Below are 17,487 nucleotides of genomic sequence, written 5' to 3'. Positions count from 1 at the left end.
TGCTCTATCCACTGCACCACCACTTGGTCAGGCTGTTATCTTATTTTTTAATTGAATTTTTTTGGGTGACATTGGTTAATGAAACTATAGGCTTTAGGTGTGCAATTCTAATTCATCTCTACATGGTGTTGTGTGTTTACCGCTCCAAGTCATTGAACTTCTCTAACATTTCAGTCTAATCCATTTTAAGTTTATTCTGTGTGTGGTGCAAGAAGGCGGTCCAGTTTATTTTCTTTTTTTGTTTGCAAATATCTGTCCAATTTTCCCAACACCATTTATTGAATAGATTGTCTTTACTACATTGAATGGTCTTGCCTTCTTTGTCAAATATTAATTGACTATAAAGGCGTCAGTTTATTTTGGGGCTCTCTATTCTGTTCTATTGATCTGTATGTCTGTTTTCATGCCAGTACCATGCTACTTTGATTACTATAGCCTTGTAGTATGGTCTGATACCAAGTAGTGTGAATCCTCCAACCTTGTCCTTTCTCAAGAGTGCAGTGGCTTTTCAGGTTCTTTTGTGGTTCCATGTGAATTTTTGGAATATTCTAGTTTTGTGAACTATGCCATTGGTATCTTGATAGAAAATGCATTGAATCTATAGATTGCTTTGAGTAGTGTGGACATTTTAATGATGCTAATTTTTCCTATCCATGAACACAGTATAGGCTTCTACTTATTTGTATCTTCTTCAGTTTCTTTATTTTGTGTTTTAAAATTTTCTGAGTACAGATCTTTCACATCCTTGGTTAAATTTGCAATTATAAATGAGATTTCTTTCTTAGTTTCTCTTTCTGATAGTTCATTTTTGGTATATAAAAATGCAACTGATTTGTGGATATTTATTTTGTATCCTGCTACTCTGCTAAATTCACCGATCAGTTCTGATAGTTTTGGTGGAATCTCTAGGGTTCTCTTATACAGTATTATGTCATCTATTTGTAATCTTTTAATGCTAGTGATACTTTTAATGATTCTATTTGATTTCTTATAGAGGAGATTATTTAAACATTTCTTTGTGTCATCTATAACAGTTGTTTTAGCTGACTGTACATAAAGGGAGAAATGAAAGCTTGCTTTTAAAAATATAAGCCTAGGGAAAAAAACCTTAGGGATCTGTTGTCTGCTTTCACATGTGCTTGTTCCAATTAAAAAGGTTTTCTCCTTATGATAGTGGCTTCCATTAATATGCTATTCTTATTTTTCAGAGAGCTCTCATGGAGATTACAAGATAACCTTTGATTATGAGTGCTTGGGAACAGACAGATTTTTTTTTTTTAAAGAGAGAAGGGAAGAAAGACAGATTCCTGCATATGCCTGTATCAGGATCCACCTGGCAACAACCCCTGTCTGGGGCCAATACTAGAATCAGCCTGAGCTATCCTCAGTGCCTGAGGCCGATGCTTAGACCAGTTGAGCCACTCACTGGCTGCAAGAGGAGAAGAGGTAGAGAGGGGGAGATAGAGGGGAAGAGAAGCAGATGGTCGCTTCTCATGTGTTCCCTGAGTGGGGACTGAACCTGGGACATCCGTATGCTGGGCTGACGCTCTATCCACTGAGCCAACCAGGACTAGACAGAATCTTTAAGAAGGGAGAAATGAAGCAAACTGGCATTTATTGAACATCTATTTTAAACCAGACTTTATGCTAGACCCTTTTTACACATTAACTGATAAAACCTTTGTATCATTCTTTTGAGTAAATTATAAAAAAAATATAACCAATACTTATGATTACATTGTTGAAAGTATATTTCTAATTGCTTTACATGCAGTCAGTTGTGTTATATCAATATATGGGTTCCTAAAAGTTACTGTGCTGTGAAAAATCATGCAGTAAAAACGACTGGGCTTGTCAGAAAATGGGGTGGACACAGCACACAAGAAGCTTCATTAGTAACATTAAAAGCAAAGATATGAACCTAGTAAAAAATGATAGCACAGTTTTACATATGGCAAACGGTTAATAAAGACATAAATACTACAGTGTAAATACTGCACTTTACCTTGGAAAAGACCTGAAGTTTGCTTGTGGAAGTAGGCCTCAGGGATGGCAGCAATGAGTTACTGTGTGATGTGATGGAAGGAAAGTTATCTGAAATCTGAGGGAAAGTAATACCAGATGTGAATGGGTGTGGCTTATACCACAGGAGGTGAACCGAAAGAGAGATTTGAGGTGTGTCTACAGTAGGCCTATTCAGCTTGTTTCAGCTGGGTGCAGTTTCTGTGTTTACCTAGTGATTTCTGGTAGACAGAATCCTACAGATGCAAACATGAAATTTGAAATTTAGTATGCTCAAAATGTTCTCTATCATGTTGGGGCAAATGTGTGTTTTCAAGACAGGCATTATAGCGAACTGACTGCATTATCTAACCAAGTGATGCCGAGATCACACAGTCTGGGTTTGGGGTAGCACCTCCTTCACTCAGAAGTGGGACTAGTTGTTAAGCCAGAGCTTCTCCATCTAGTACCCGAGATAGTGACACATTCTTTGCCATCTTAGTTGCAACTGCCTTTAAGAAGACTTAAACTTCTTTCAGCATTTTCTTTATTAGATGAAGCTTTGTACTCATAGTATCAAAAGTTTCAAGCTAATTTATTCTAAAGATTTTTGTGAGGAGACTTGATATTTTAACAAGGAAATAAGATATTACACATTTCTTCAGTTTGTGTTTTGAAACAATTCTGGGTCTTCTTGTGTGAAAAGAAAAATAGAAAGTTTCTGGGTTTGAATCCTGATTCTGCTTTCCTTTATTTTTTTTCCTTTTTTAAGATTCAGTTTGTAAACCTGAGTGAAAAGTTCTAACCTACCTCACTGGTCAGGTAGTGAGATATGTATGACAGTGCCTCGCAAATAGTAAAGTGTGTTTATTGGCACTTGTTCTGTTCTAAGTGTAATCTAGAGAACTTTGCTTTTTCATTGAATTGATCACATCTTGTGTTGTTACCCATGCCATGTGTCTTATATTCTGTTTGGTATTTTTATTTTAAAATATTTTTGGTATTTTGGAAGGCTCAAATTTTTGTTTCAGTTACCTTTATATATATATATATACTTTTTTTTTTTAACAGACAGACAGGAAGGGAGAGCGATGAGAAGCATCAGTTCTTCGTTGTAGCACCTTAATGTTTCATTGATTGCTTTCTCTCTCTTTTTTTTAAAGACTTACTCTTTTTTAAAAAAAAAATTTTATTTTATTAATATTTTTTTTTAGAGAGGAAAGAGAGAAAGAGAGAAAAGGGGGGAGGAGAGGAGCAGGAAGCAACTCCCATATATGCCTTGACCAGGCAAGCCAGGGGTTTTAAATCGGTGACCTCAGCTTTCCAAGTCGACGCTTTATCCACTGCACTACCACAGGTCAGACTCATTGATTACCTTCTCATATGTGCCTTGAACAGGGGGTTCCAGCTGAGCCAGTGACCCCTTGCTCAAACCAGTGACCTTGGGCTTCAAGCCAGCGACCTTTGGGCTCAAGGCAGGGACCATGGGATCATGTCTATGATCCCACACTCAAGCTATATGACCTTGGGGTTTAGAACCTGGTCCTCAGCATCCCAGGCCAACGCCCTATCTACTGCGCCACCACCTGGTCAGGTTATGTATATACCTTTTAAAAATTCCCTTTAGTCTTCTTTTTTTTTAAATTTAGGCTTCTACTAATAGATATGTCAACTTTAAATTTAAATCCATCGAGTCTCATTTTCTTATGTGTGAGGCAGTTAATGAGCTTACTTTACTTTTTTCTGTCTCTTCTGACTTTTAAATGTTATAAAAATAACTTATTTTGTGAGAGCATGTCATTTTACCTACCATTCTTCCACCGTCATACCTTTTGTTTTAGACTTAGTTCTATAATTAAATATAGTTAATATTCACCAACAGACCTTTCGCTGAAATGTTCCCAATTATCTCTTGATTTGATGAAGCTTATTGTTTAGTAGAGCTTCCTCAGCAATGCTTGTGAAAATCTTGAGTTCTTACATGTTATAACAGCTTTTTATAGGCTTGATATTTGAAAGACAGCTTGGCTGGATATAAAATTCTTGAATAACATTTTTAAACTTTCTTGAAAATACTGCCTTTCTGTCGTCTTGCTGCTGTGTTGCTGATGATGCCAATTTGCTTTTCTTTTTAGTTGACTTGATCTTTCTTTTTGGAGATTCAAAGGGTTTTTTCATTATCTGTGAAATTGAATTGTTTTACAAAATAATGTCTCCATCTGGATACATTTTCCTTGGAATGTGGTTTCAGAATGTAGATTGATTAAAAAAAATTTTTTTGGCCTGATCAGGTGGTGGCACAGTGGATACAGCATTGTACTGGGACATGGAGGGCCCAGGTTCAAAACCCCGAGGTTCAAAATCACCGACTTGAGTGCGGTCTCACCAGCTTGAGCGAGGGGTCGCTGGCTTAAGTGTGGGATCATAGACACGACCCCATGGTCGCTGGCTTGAGCCCAAAGGTCGCTGGCTTGAAGCCCAAGGTTGCTGGCTTCAGCCCAGGATCGCTGTCATGAGCAAGGGGTCACTTGCTCTGCTGTAGTAGTCGTCCTCCCCCCCCATCAAGGCACATTTGAGAAAGCAATCACTGAACAACTAAGGAGCAGCAACGAAGAATTGACGCTTCTCATCTCTCTCCCTTCCTTCCTGTCTGTCTGTATCTGTCCCTCTCTGACTTTCTGTCCAAAAAAAAATTTTTTTTATAGTTTACATTCAATATTATTATGTATTAGTTTCAAGTGTACATACAGCATGTTGGTTAGACAGTCATATACTTTACAGAGTGTTCCTCTGATATTTCCAGTACCCACCTGGCACTATATATAGTTATTACAATATTACTGGCAATATTTCCTAGCATTGCTTTACATCCCTATGGCTGTTTTGTTTATATTGTTCTTTAGATTCCACATATAAGTGAAATATGTGGTATTTGTCTTTTCTGACTGACTTCTTTCACTTAGCATAATACCCTCCAGATTGATGTTTTCTTTTAATTCAGGAGTTATAGGGTGTTTTTCTTTTTAAAAATTATAGTTTTGAGTATTCTGTTGTTTAATTCTTCAGTGCTCTTTGCATATGGGCTCTTCTTTTGCCTTGCTTTTATGTTTATTTTCCTTCAATTCTTTATTTTTTGAGAAGCATTCCTATTTCGTCTCTCTTGAGATTATATAGCTTATACTATAGTCATCATTTTCAAGATGATTTTATGTTTTTCTTAAGTTCAGCCTGTTCCTGTTTTAGATTTTCCTATTGTTAGTCTATTCTTTTAAATTTTAAATATCTGGTGCTCGCTTTGGCAGCACATATACTAAAAATTGGAACGATACAGAGAAGATTAGCATGGCCCCTGCACAAGGATGACACGCAAATTCGTGAAGCGTTCTATATTTTAAAAAAATTTTTTTTTAAATATCTGATTTGGGGTATTCTTTTATGTCTGCATTTGTTACTTAAATAGATTTAATTCATGATAGAGTGTTGTGTTACATCTTTTCTTTTACCACTAGGATTTTTGGTAAGTTTTCATCTGTCAAAAATTTTTCACTTTTTAAATTCTGCATAAATAGCTTAATATGGATATTGGGTTCTTTTTTCTGTTCAGGTTACTTGTGATGGATTTTACTGGAACTATAATAAAGACGATTAATTTTTCAATGAAGGTTCTTTAGTCTCTTGGTTCAAGAGCACCCTCTTTTGTTGCTACAGTGAAATGCAGTTTTTAAATAAATACAGCACCTTCCACCCTCCCCCCATCACACAGTTGTTTTATCTTGTTTTAGTAGGGCCTTTATCTTCAGACGCCTCCTTCTCCACAATCCTTCAAGCGACACTTCTTCCCCTAAGGTGCCTCTTCCTCCAAAGCTGTGCCTTGCTAAAACTGTCAACTTTCATTGTACAGACTTTTAAGTGTCTTCCTTTTGACTCCCTTAGTAGCCAGCATGCTCATCCTTCATGTCTGTCAGTAGTGCTTCTCTAAACAAGTGGCCCTCTCCTCAGGGTGAATCCTAGTTAATATTACATGTGTTCAGTCACCACTAGGACCCTGTTGTGTTACTTTTTGGACAGTACCCATTGGTGCTTCTGGTCTTAGATGCTTATGTACTTACATATAAATTGGAGTTTTTAGTTGTCTCATCTACTTATAGTGCTGTGGGTGATTTTTTTTTCTTTTTTCTTCCTTCCTTTCTTTCTTTTTTTTTTTTTTTTTTTTTGCATTTTTCCAAAGCTGGAAACGGGGAGGCAGTCAGACAGACTCCCGCATGTGCCCGACTGGGATCCACCCGGCATGCCCACCAGGGGGCAATGCTCTGCCCCTCTGGGGCGTCACTCTGTTGCATCCAGAGCCATCCTAGCACCTGAGGCAGAGGCCAAGGAGCCATCCCCAGCGCCCGGGCCATCTTTGCTCCAATGGAGCCTCGGCTGCGGGAGAAGAGAGAGACAGAGAGGAAGGAGAGGGGGAGGGGTGGAGAAGCAGATGGGCGCTTCTCCTGTGTGCCCTGGCTGGGAATCGAACCCGGGACTCTTGCACACCAGGCCAACACTCTGCCACTGAGCCAACCGGCCAGGGCCTGTGGGTGATTTTATTTGCTGTATTTTCTGGCCTGTATGTGAGGATTTGTGGAGTGTTTAGAAACTAGGGGGCAGCATTATTCTATAAGGTATTTATTTTTGCTTTTGTGTGCTATGCTTGAAAATATTAGAGCTTGCTTTAAAATAATTTACATTTCAGGTTTTATATAATTGAGAAATTATTATACATTTGTTTTTGTGTCCCCATGGCCACTTCACTGTTCTCTTCAAATTTACTGGTAGCTGCCTCTCAATTATACATATGTACTTTGAATTTTATTGAGTTTTGTCCTATCCCTGGTGTCAGAATTTGTAGCTTATGCATTCCTTTAGCAGAGTTCCACTGCAGGAATCCTAAATCTTCCTTCAGCTTTCTTTTCTTTATTTTTTTAAAAAAGATTTTATTTACTGATTTTACAGAGAGGAGAGAGGGGTAGAGGAGTGAGAAGTATCAACTCATAGCTGCTTCACTGTAGTTGTTTGTTGATTGCTTGTCATATGTGCCTTGACTGGGTGAGCCTGGGACTTCTCACCTGTGACCTCAGCACTCCAGGTCGATGCTCCGTCCACCTCTGCAGTGGTTTTATTTTTACTGCACTGACTTCAAATTCACTGCAGTGTCTAATATTTTAAGACCATATGGTTAACTTTTCATTTTTGGCATTTTTCTATTTTACAATTTTCATTTTTTAAGGTAGTTTTTCTCTTGAGATTTCCATTTATTTTTATTTTTTTTTATTTTTCTGAAGCCGGAAACGGGGAGAGACAGACAGACTCCCGCATGCGCCCGACCGGGATCCACCCGGCACGCCCACCAGGGGCGACGCTCTTCCCCTCTGGGGCATCGCTCTGCCGCAACCAGAGCCACTCTAGCGCCCGGAGCAGAAGCCAAGGAGCCATCCCCAGCGCCCGGGCCATCCTTGCTCCAGTGGAGCCTCGGCTGCAGGAGGGGAAGAGAGAGACAGAGAGGAAGGGGGGGTTGGAGAAGCAAATGGGCGCTTCTCCCATGTGCCCTGGCTGGGAATCGAACCCGGGTGCCCCACACACCAGGCCGATGCTCCACCGCTGAGCCAACCGACCAGGGCCCATTTTTTTTCTTGTATCCACGGTTTCCTTTCAGTCCTTTAACATTACATAATAATAACTATTAAAGTCTTTGCTATTTCCATGATTATTATTTCTGAGTCTGCTGATTGGTTTTCCTTTATTTTTTATTTTTTATTTTATTATTATTATTTTTTTTTACAGAGACAGAGAGAGAGAGTCAGAGAGAGGGATAGATAGGGACAGACAGAAATGGAGAAAGACGAGAAGCATCGATCATCAGTTTTTTGTTGCGACACCTTAATTGTTCATTGATTGTTTTCTCATATGTGCCTTGACCGCGGGCCTTCAGCAGACCGAGTAATCCCTTGCTCGAGCCAGTGACCTTGGGTCCAAGCTGGTGAGCTTTTTGATCAAACCAGATGAGCTCACGCCCAAACTGGCGACCTCGGGGTCTCGAACCTGGGTCCTCCGCATCCCAGTTCGACGCTCCATCCACTGCGCCACCGCCTGCTCAGGCTATTGTTTATTTTTGTATATAGATCATGGGTCAAAATTTTTCTTCCTGTTTCTGAATATTATGGAATGTCTGGTTCCTATTGTCTTAATAGTTTTGTTTTTGAAAGTTAGTTTGTGCATTGGCTTGTTCTTTTCAGGGCTTGTTTTTAAGGTTTAATAAAAGTGGGTATAAATTAGCCTTATTTTTAGGGTGTGTCATTTCTGGGTCTCTGCTGAATCCTGGAGTGTCTTTACAAATTCTCTAACTGAATGTTAGGAACTCAGAGGTCTCCCAGCCGTGTATGAACACCAGTAGTTGCTCAGCTCCTGCTGCCTGGTAGCTGTTCTTTGCCCAGCTTCAGTAGAATCCTGCAGTGCACCTGCTCAGCTGACTATTTCACCAAAGGTTCCTGTCCAGATTTCTGAGGCTTCGTCTCTGCCCAGTTCTCTCTGGTGCCCTGTGCCACAGATTCCAGCCAGTCAAGTAGTTTCTAACTCAGGTGCCTGCTTAGATCAGTGAGACTGCCGTGGTCTGTATGGGTCTGTGATCACAGGCCTATGTTGGCTCTCATTCAACAGTTGAAAATAGTTATTTTATACTTACTACTTTCACGCTTAGCAGAGGCACGAACTAGTTGTCAGTTATTATATACATTCTGAAGCTAGAGTCTTAGAGTATAAGATGCCAATATTTAGCACATGGGATTTAAAAAATCTATTTGAACAATTTATTTTAATTATATCCTGTTCTGCTTTACTGTTTCTATAGCACAGTGTTAAAACCTAACTGCTAATAAAAGATAATAGTCTACTGTATTCTAGTATGTTGAAATTCTTACATTTAATTTTGAATTAACATATGCCCATGTTATAGGCAAGAGGACAAATAGAGTACTATGGCATTTATTCTAAAGTAAGAGAAACTCTAATTAACAATTCTGAAATGTTAAGAACTCCCCCAAATATGAGTTTCAGAGATGGGATTGTAGACATATTTTTTTATTTTATTTTATTTTTTTCATTTTTCCGAAGCTGGAAATGGGGAGGCAGTCAGACTCCGGCATGTGCCTGACCAGGATCCACCTGGCATGCCCACCAGAGGGCAATGCTCTGCCCCTCTGGGGCGTTGTTCTGTTGCATCCAGAGCCATTCTAGCGCCTGAGGCAGAGGCCATAGAGCCATCCTCAGCACCCAGGCCACTTTGCTCCAATGGAGCCTTGGCTGCGGGAGGGGAAGAGGGAGACAGAGAGGAAGGAGAGGGGGAGGGGTGGAGAAGCAGATGGGCGCTTCTCCTGTGTGCCCTGGCCGGGAATCGAACCCAGGACTCCCGCACACCAGGCCGACGCTCTACCGCGGAGCCAACCGGCCAGGGTGACATATTTTTATTTAATTGATGACTCTCTGTGGAGAATGTCATGTCTGTCTACCATGTCATTTTACAAACCCAGTTTGAAATGAATTGAATATGAAATCTTTGCTTAATACTATATGTAGTATTTTGTACCCCTCTTCTCCTAAATAAAAGTAAGTTACCTAAAAATTTATTTTAAGCCTATAGATTTGGTTAAGAATTAGGAATTTTATCATGAGGCCTTGACTAGGTAGCTCAGTTGGTCATCACAATTTGCCACGGTTGTGGGTTTGATCCCTGGTTAGAGCACATACAAGAATCAATCAATGAGAGCATAAATAAGTGGAACAGCAAATCAGTGTTTCTCTCCCTCCCCTTATTGTCCCCCTTCTCTCCCTTTCTTTCTCTAAAAATCAATTAAAAAATAATTCCGTCACGATACCTTCTTCCCACATAGTTCTGTAGAATGAGCTTAGTAATAGTGGTTACATGGGATTTTTTTTTTTTTTTTTTTTTTATTTTTCTGAAGCTAGAAACCGGGAGAGACAGTCAGACAGACTCCTGCATGCACCTGACCGGGATCCACCCGGCACGCCCACCAGGGGCGATGCTCTGCCCCTTCGGGGCGTCGCTCTGCCACGACCAGAGCCACTCCAGCGCCTGAGCCATCTTCACTAGGCTGCAGGAGGGGAAGAGAGAGACAAAGAGGAAGGAGAGGGGGAGGGGTGGAGAAGCAAATGGGTGCTCCCCCTGTGTGTCCTGGCCGGGAATTGAACCCGGGACCTCTACACGCCAGGCCGACGCTCTACCACTGAGCCAACCGGCCAGGGCCTACATGGGATTTTTAAAAAACAAGCAAATAAACCTATTTTTTAAATTTTGTACATCTATTCTTTTTTTTCTTTTTTTAAGCGAGAGAGACAGGAAAAGAGAGAGATGAGAAGTATCAACTCCTAGTTGTGGCACTTTAGTTGTTCATTGATTGCTTCTCATATCTGCCTTGACCAGGGGTCTCCAGCTGAGCCAGTGACCCTTTGCTCAAGCTAGCAACCTTGGACTTCAAGCCAGCGACCTTTGGGCTCAAGCCAGTGACCATGGGGTTGGGAACCTGGTTCCTCAGCATCCCAGGTTGACACTCTTTCTGCTGTGCCACCACCTGGTCAAGCCATCTACATCTTTTGAATGGTTCAACGAAGAACTTCTTATATCTTCTATTATATTTTAAGACTGCTTTTATAAGATTCCATTTTAATTAAAGAAAAATTTGTGTTAAAGTTGAATTATATACATAGATCTGGCCTTACATGTTTGGGGAAAAAAATTGTTGAATGGAATATGATACTCTGTTTTCTGTTTTTCTTGTTAACCCTGTTTACATTTTTCCTTGGAGCAAGAGCAGAAGTTTTGAGGAAAATTTATGGGATAAACTAAGTTGAACTGTTGTTACTTTTTCTGTTAAAGTGTGAGACCTCTATTCTTACTTGTAATGTGTGACCTGTTTTCGTAGTGCTTTTAGTAAAAAAAGAAATTGATGTCTCTTTCCTTAAACACTGATTCTTGATAGGGAGAATGAATTCTTAGCAGTTATTTGGAGAGGTATGTCATTTTGAATTATTTTTACAGGTCACAATGACAGGAGATAATTGGGTTAATGGCATTGAGTATAAATTTAATATGGAAGAGTGCCAACTTTCATTAATTGAGAATTTAATCATTAGAAACTAAAGTTTAATTACTGTTCTGAAATGTGATAAAATAAGAAGCTAAGTGCTATAGTATTATCATCTCATTCAAGAAAGTAGAATTTGGTTTTTAATTTTAATTTGTTAAACTCACCTGACCAGTTTGTAGTACAGTGATATAGTGTCAACCTGGGACTCTGAGAACCCAGGTCCAAAACCCTGAGATTGCTGGCTTGAGTGTGGGTTCACCAGTTTGAGTGTGGAGTCACAGGCTTGAGCCCAAAGTCGCTGGCTTGAGCCCAAGGTCGCTGGCTTGAGCAAGGGGTTACTCAGTCTGCTGAAGGCCCATGGACAAGGCACATATGAAAAGCAATCAATGAACAACTAAACTGCTGCAACAGTGAGTTGATGTTTCTCGTTTTTCTCCCTTTCTTTTTTTCTCTCTCAAAAATAAAAATAACCATTAGATACTGTCTAACTTATTTTAATTAAATTTAATAGTATGCCATTGTGGTTTTGATGTTTTTTAATGTGTTTGTTAACAAGCCTTTAGGATAACTTCCTTTGGGGTATGTTTTTTTTTTCTTACTGTTACCAACTTTTATGACTTATTTATATACATGCAGTGCCATTTATTCCCTTGCTATTCCCACCATTTATTCCATGGTGGCCCTTGGCTTCTTGTTTCATTTTGGAGTAGTCGTTCTTCAGTTCTTTTTTCTGCATTTGATTTCTTACTTGTTAAAGTTCATGTCATCTTGTTAAATTTGTTTTGATTTTTTTTAATAGCCTACTTAGGGAGAGTACATAGAAATAAAATTTTAGCTTTCAGAGAAGCCTTAAAATGTCACTTTACTTATATACTTGATCGATAATTTAGCTGAATATAAAATTCTAGGTTGAAAGTTTTTTCCGGATGTTTTCAGTTGTTTTATGGCATTCAACAATTTTCTGTTATTTCGCCTGACCAGGCTGTGGCGCAGTGGATAGAGCGTTGGACTGGGATGCGGAGGACCCAGGTTCGAGACCCTGAGGTTGCCAGCTTGAGCGCAGGCTCATCTGGTTTGAGCAAAGCTCACCAGCTTGGACCCAAGGTCGCTGGCTCAAGCAAGGGGTTACTCAGTCTGCTGAAGGCCTGCATTCAAGACACATATGAGAAAGCAATCAGTGAACAACTAAGGTGTCACAATGAAAAACTGATGATTGATGCTTCTTATCTCTCTGCGTTCCTATCTGTCTGTCCCTATCTATCCCTCTCTCTGTCTCAGAAAAACAAAACAAAAACAAACAAAAAAACAATATTTTGTTATTTGGAATAAAAGTTCAGGGTCATTATGATTACATGTCTTTCTTATGTGGCTTTCTTTCCCCCTTCTCTGGAATTTTTTTTTTTTTTTTAAGCAAGGGAGACAGGAAGGGAGAGAGATGAGAAGCATCCACTCATTGTTGCAGCACTTTAGTTGTTCATTGATTGCTTTCTCATATATGCCTTGATCGGGGTGGAGGTGGGGGCTGCAGCTGAGCCAGTGACCTCTTGCTCAAGCCAGTGACTATAGGGTCATGTCTATGACCCCATCCATGCTCAAGCTAGTAACCCCACGTTCAAACTAGTGAGCCCACACTCAAGCCGGTGAGCTTGGGATTTGGAACCTGGTTCCTCGGCATCCTAGGTCAGTGCTCTATCCACTGTGTCACCGCCTGGTTAGGCTTGTTGCAGGTTTTTAAGGACTTTTTCTTTCTTTTCAGGCTTTGAAATTTCGTTATGGTATGCCACAGTGTGAGTCTTTTTTTCTTCATTATTTGGCACACACTTGTTTGTCCCTTTGCAGCTTGAGAGACTTCTTTCCTTCACTTAAAAAGAAAATTTTATTTAAAAAAATGTTATTTTGAACTGTAATTTCTACTCTTTTACTTTTTTACATTTCACTTTATATAACTCTTGTTAGACCTTTTGGAGTGCAGTACTGATTTTATTTTTTCCTAGTCTATAGTCGTCCCCCCCTTTTTTTAATTTATTCATTTTAGAAAGGAGAGAGAGAGACAGAGAGAGAAAGAGAAGGGGGAGGAGCAGGAAGCATCAACTCCCATATGTGCCTTGACCAGGCAAGCCCAGGGTTTCGAACCGTAGTCTGTCCCTTTATTTTACCTTTACTCTCTGTATATGAACTTTTTTCTTTTTTTTTGCTGGCATTTTAGTGGGGTTTAGGAGAATATGGAAATAAAATTTGATCATTCTGTTGTATTTAACAGAATAAAAATTTAGCATTTAACTTAAACGTTTTGCATTTCTTGTTAAACTCAAACTTTTTTTGTTTGTTTTGACAGAGATGTTATGAACATAAACAGTATAGAAATGGATTGAAATTCTGTAAACAGATCCTCTCTAATCCCAAATTTGCAGAGCATGGAGGTAAGTTTAAATACCATACACTTGTAAGCATAAGTAGATAAGGCTTTGCTAACTTGTTTTGCCTCTCTTGTTGGGTTCTGTCATTCCTACCTGCCTTAACTGTTTTTCAAAGAGAATAGACCTTCTTCTTGGCTCATATATTTTAAATTTAGTGTCAAGAAATGATAATACATTATACTTGAGTTCTGATTTATTTCTATTTTGAAAATAATGTGGTAGGAAAGGCAGAAAAACCTACTAGGACAAGTATGTTTAAGTTTAATAAATAAATTTATTTAAGATGTTGTAAGACCATTTTGCTTTAGAATTTTGATTGAGCTGGAGAAATTTATTCCTTATAACAACTTATTCAGAAAGTGCCCATTTGGTCCTTTCCTGATAAGCAACATCTTCAAATCTTTTTTTCTTTTTTTTCTTTTTACAGAGACAGAGAGAGAGAGAGAGACAGGGACAGACAGACAGACAGGAACAGAGAGATGAGAAACATCAATCATTAGTTTTTCGTTGCGCGTTACACCACCTTAGTTGTTCATTATGTGCCTTGACCGCGGGCCTTCAGCAGACTGAGTAACCCCTTGCTTGAGCCAGTGACCTTGGGTCCAAGCTGGTGAGCTTTTGCTCAAACCAGATGAGCCCGCGCTCAAGCTGGTGACCTCGGGGTCTTGAACCTGGGTCTTCCGCATCCCAGTCCGATGCTCTATCCACTGCGCCACCGCCTGGTCAGGCAAGCAACATCTTTTTATTTAGCATTGTTTCTTAATTAGTCTTTCAAGACTGTCATATTTAACGCTTGATTTGTATATGGTAATGTCCTGAACGTTTTTTTTGCCTTTTGGCTTTTGTTTGTGTAAGGGTAGAAGACCGAACGGTGAGATGTGTTTGTAGAGTAAGGGGAGAGTGTTTAGCCAAACTTGTGACAAGGCAAAGGAAAAATAAGCTTTCACAGGTCTGATTTGTACAATTGGGAAATATGGCTCTTTGCTAAATAATAGCTAAAATAATAGCTATTTTTAAGATTGTTAAAAAATATTTTTACTGGCCAACTGGATATTAGGTTGTTTATATTCATTTCTAAAATATTCATCCTGGTCATGTAACTTTTATTAATGTAATGGTAGAATTTTAGTTTCGCAGAGTACCAAATTTCATTTTTCTAAAATGCTGTTTCTCCGTATTTTAACATATCTGAAGTCAGTTTGCATATAAAATATCGTAATTTAATTGAAAATATTTTTTAATAGTACATAATATGGTTTTTCTTCGCAACCTGGGATTCTATTAATTAAGGCACTTTCAGGTGTTTGGTAAAAGTTGTAAGAATAGATTTTACTTACTTGACAACAAAAGACTACTTTCTATAGTGCTTTGCTAATTTGGCTATGTATTTCCTAAAATATGTGTTATAAAATTAGAAATCTTTTTGTTTTTCCTTTTCTGAAATCTTAATATTGCCCTCAACTCTTTCTTTTAATCTGTTGGTTGTGACAGTTTGATGTCTTCTTTTACTTATATATTTAATAGTATCCTAAAGATTTATTGTAAAGTAGTAAGATTTATGCAAATAAGAAATGTATATGTATATAAAATTATGTTTTAATCATTGAACAGTGATTGTACTTTTTATGTAATTTGGGTTTAAAGAAGTAAATTCTATTTCATGATAAAAGTTTTTCATACATTAAAGGAGTAATTTTGTAAGGTCATTTCTTAGAATTCCCCCTAAAGAGCAGTAATAGAGCCATTATATTTTGTTAGCATATGAATTACTAGGTATTAATGCATTTTTGTATCTTTTATCTTAAAAAAAAAACCCTAAGGAGTCTTAGAGTATAGATAGAAATGTGATTTAACTTGGTTTGCTGATTTTTTTGGAAAATTTCCCAATAATCTTTAGTTCGTACAGTAATGTAACATTTGTTTTTGAGATTATGGTGACCTTTTTTATTAGTTGTCTTTAATGTTTATTTCTTTCTTTTTCCTACCTTTTTGTATTTTTTAAAAACTAGAAACCCTGGCTATGAAAGGATTAACATTGAACTGTTTGGGTAAAAAGGAAGAAGCTTATGAATTGGTTCGTAGAGGTTTGAGAAATGACTTGAAGAGTCATGTGTGTATCCTTTTTGAGATTAGTGTGTCTTAAGCTAAGGCAGCAGTTTGGGAATCAACAGTTTTATATTCCTCTTACCATGCAACTCTAGAGGAGATGATTCTTTCTTGAATTTAATAACAGCAACTGCCTTCATTCAGGGGACACTTTTACATATCTGCCATGTTCTAACATACCTATTTTCAGATAAATGGACTTGCCTTTTAAAATATCTGTGAAAATTTTTCCCATGCTTAAAAACAAGGCACCCTGCAGCCTTCATCATGATCATAAATTTAGAGCGGGATATACAGTACACTAAGGAACATTTGAGGCATATAGTGCACTGATTAAGAGCACAGGTATAGGAGTAGGCTTCACTAGGTTTGAATCCCAGCTCTGCTTCTTTCTCAGTGATCTTAGGGCTTAATTTCCTCATGTGTAAAATTAAGGCAATCAGAACAACCTGGTGATGTTGTAAAGACTTAATGATGCTTAACATAGTCCTTGATCAAGCTAATTACTATACTGGATACATTTTATTTTATTAAGGGAGGTATGAGGGTAAGAACAAGTACAAATGTCTGAGGGAGGACAGAGGAAAAAATTGTGGGTTGCTATTTATTAAATAGTGGGGGGGGGGTTGGTATGTTTTTGTGACAGAGACAGAGAGGAGGACAGAAAGACAGGAAGGGAGATGAGACACATCAATTCTTCGTTGCGACACCTTAGTTGTTTATTGATTGCTTTCTCATATGTGCCATGATGGGGAGAGGGGGCTATAGCAGAGCGGTGACCCCTTGCTCAAGACAGCGACCTTGGGCTTCAAGCCAGAGACCTTTAGGCTCAAGCCAGCAACCATGGGGTCATGCCAGTGACCCCGCGCACAAGCTGGACGAGCCCGCGCTCAAGCCCGCAACCTCGGGGTTTCGAACCTGGGTCCTCTGTGTCCCAGTTCAATGCTCTATCCACTGTGCCTCCACCTGGTAAGGCCTATTAAATATATCGTTTTTAAACAGATAATGTCTTGCCTATTTTGTGGGCAAATATAATTTTAAGTGCTGAAGCTCTTAGATTTTCAAGTGCTTAACAGGTCCCTGGCATAGTACAGACTAAGAAACCATAGGGAGCTTGCTGTTGGGGAACTAAGTCTCAAGGAGGAAGATACTCATTACAAGTATATACAAAACATTTCTGACTATTACATAAAATGTCATAACATGTTAAAAAAGTATCACTGTTTGAGTAAAACAAAAGTGTGTGAATTGGGAGTAACCAGAAACTAAAAGGGTAAGCAGAGTATTAATTAATAAGCCTGTTGTAGATATTTTTTCAACATTTTTAATGATTGCATATACTCTATTTGTTATTTGCCATGATTTATATAATTGGATTCCTCTCGATGGACATAGTACTCCTGGAGGCTAGATTTTCAGGAGGTTAAGAATAGAGGCAGCTAGGTGGGGGGTGCTGGTGTTATATTCAGTGGGACACTTGAATTCATGTAAATGCAATAAATTAAAATTAATTTTAAAAAAAGAGTAGAGGCAGCTAAAAGGTGTTCCAGTGTTCAAGAGGTGATTAAAGTGGGAGGAATGGGAAGGTGGGTAATGGTGGCTAGATCATAAAGGGTTGTGTGTCTTAGGCTTTTTGAAACCATGATCCAACCACTTGAGAGGATTTTGTCAAGCTTTACTTTTGTCATTCATATTGTGAAAACAAAAATTATTTTTCAAGCAAAATTTTATAATATTAAATATATATTCTTAGTTATACATGCTATCCTAGACATTCTATATATATTTTACTATTCTGTTGAGGATCCCTGGTGTAAAAAGTTTTT

General features: G+C 38.6%; 1 protein-coding gene and 1 non-coding gene across 3 annotated transcripts in view; both read left to right on the top strand.

Annotated features, from left to right (window-relative positions):
• NAA15 (N-alpha-acetyltransferase 15, NatA auxiliary subunit) overlaps positions 1 to 17,487 on the top strand; it is a 70,253-nt gene that overhangs the window by 10,416 nt on the left and 42,350 nt on the right. For both annotated transcript variants that reach the window (XM_066233067.1, XM_066233064.1), the window contains exons 2-3: positions 13,474 to 13,558; positions 15,565 to 15,669. In XM_066233067.1, the coding sequence (XP_066089164.1) occupies positions 13,474 to 13,558; positions 15,565 to 15,669 (190 nt within the window). The remainder of the gene's footprint in view (positions 1 to 13,473; positions 13,559 to 15,564; positions 15,670 to 17,487) is intronic.
• Positions 5,288 to 5,395, top strand: LOC136321586 (U6 spliceosomal RNA). Its single transcript, XR_010728734.1, has one exon. It is a non-coding gene; the product is annotated as a U6 spliceosomal RNA (small nuclear RNA).

The sequence above is a fragment of the Saccopteryx bilineata genome, chromosome 1 (assembly GCF_036850765.1).
Source record: "Saccopteryx bilineata isolate mSacBil1 chromosome 1, mSacBil1_pri_phased_curated, whole genome shotgun sequence".
NCBI classification, from domain to species: Eukaryota; Metazoa; Chordata; class Mammalia; order Chiroptera; family Emballonuridae; genus Saccopteryx; species Saccopteryx bilineata.
The sequence above is the reverse complement of the archived record's forward strand: the minus strand, read 5'-3'. Positions and strand labels throughout refer to the sequence as shown.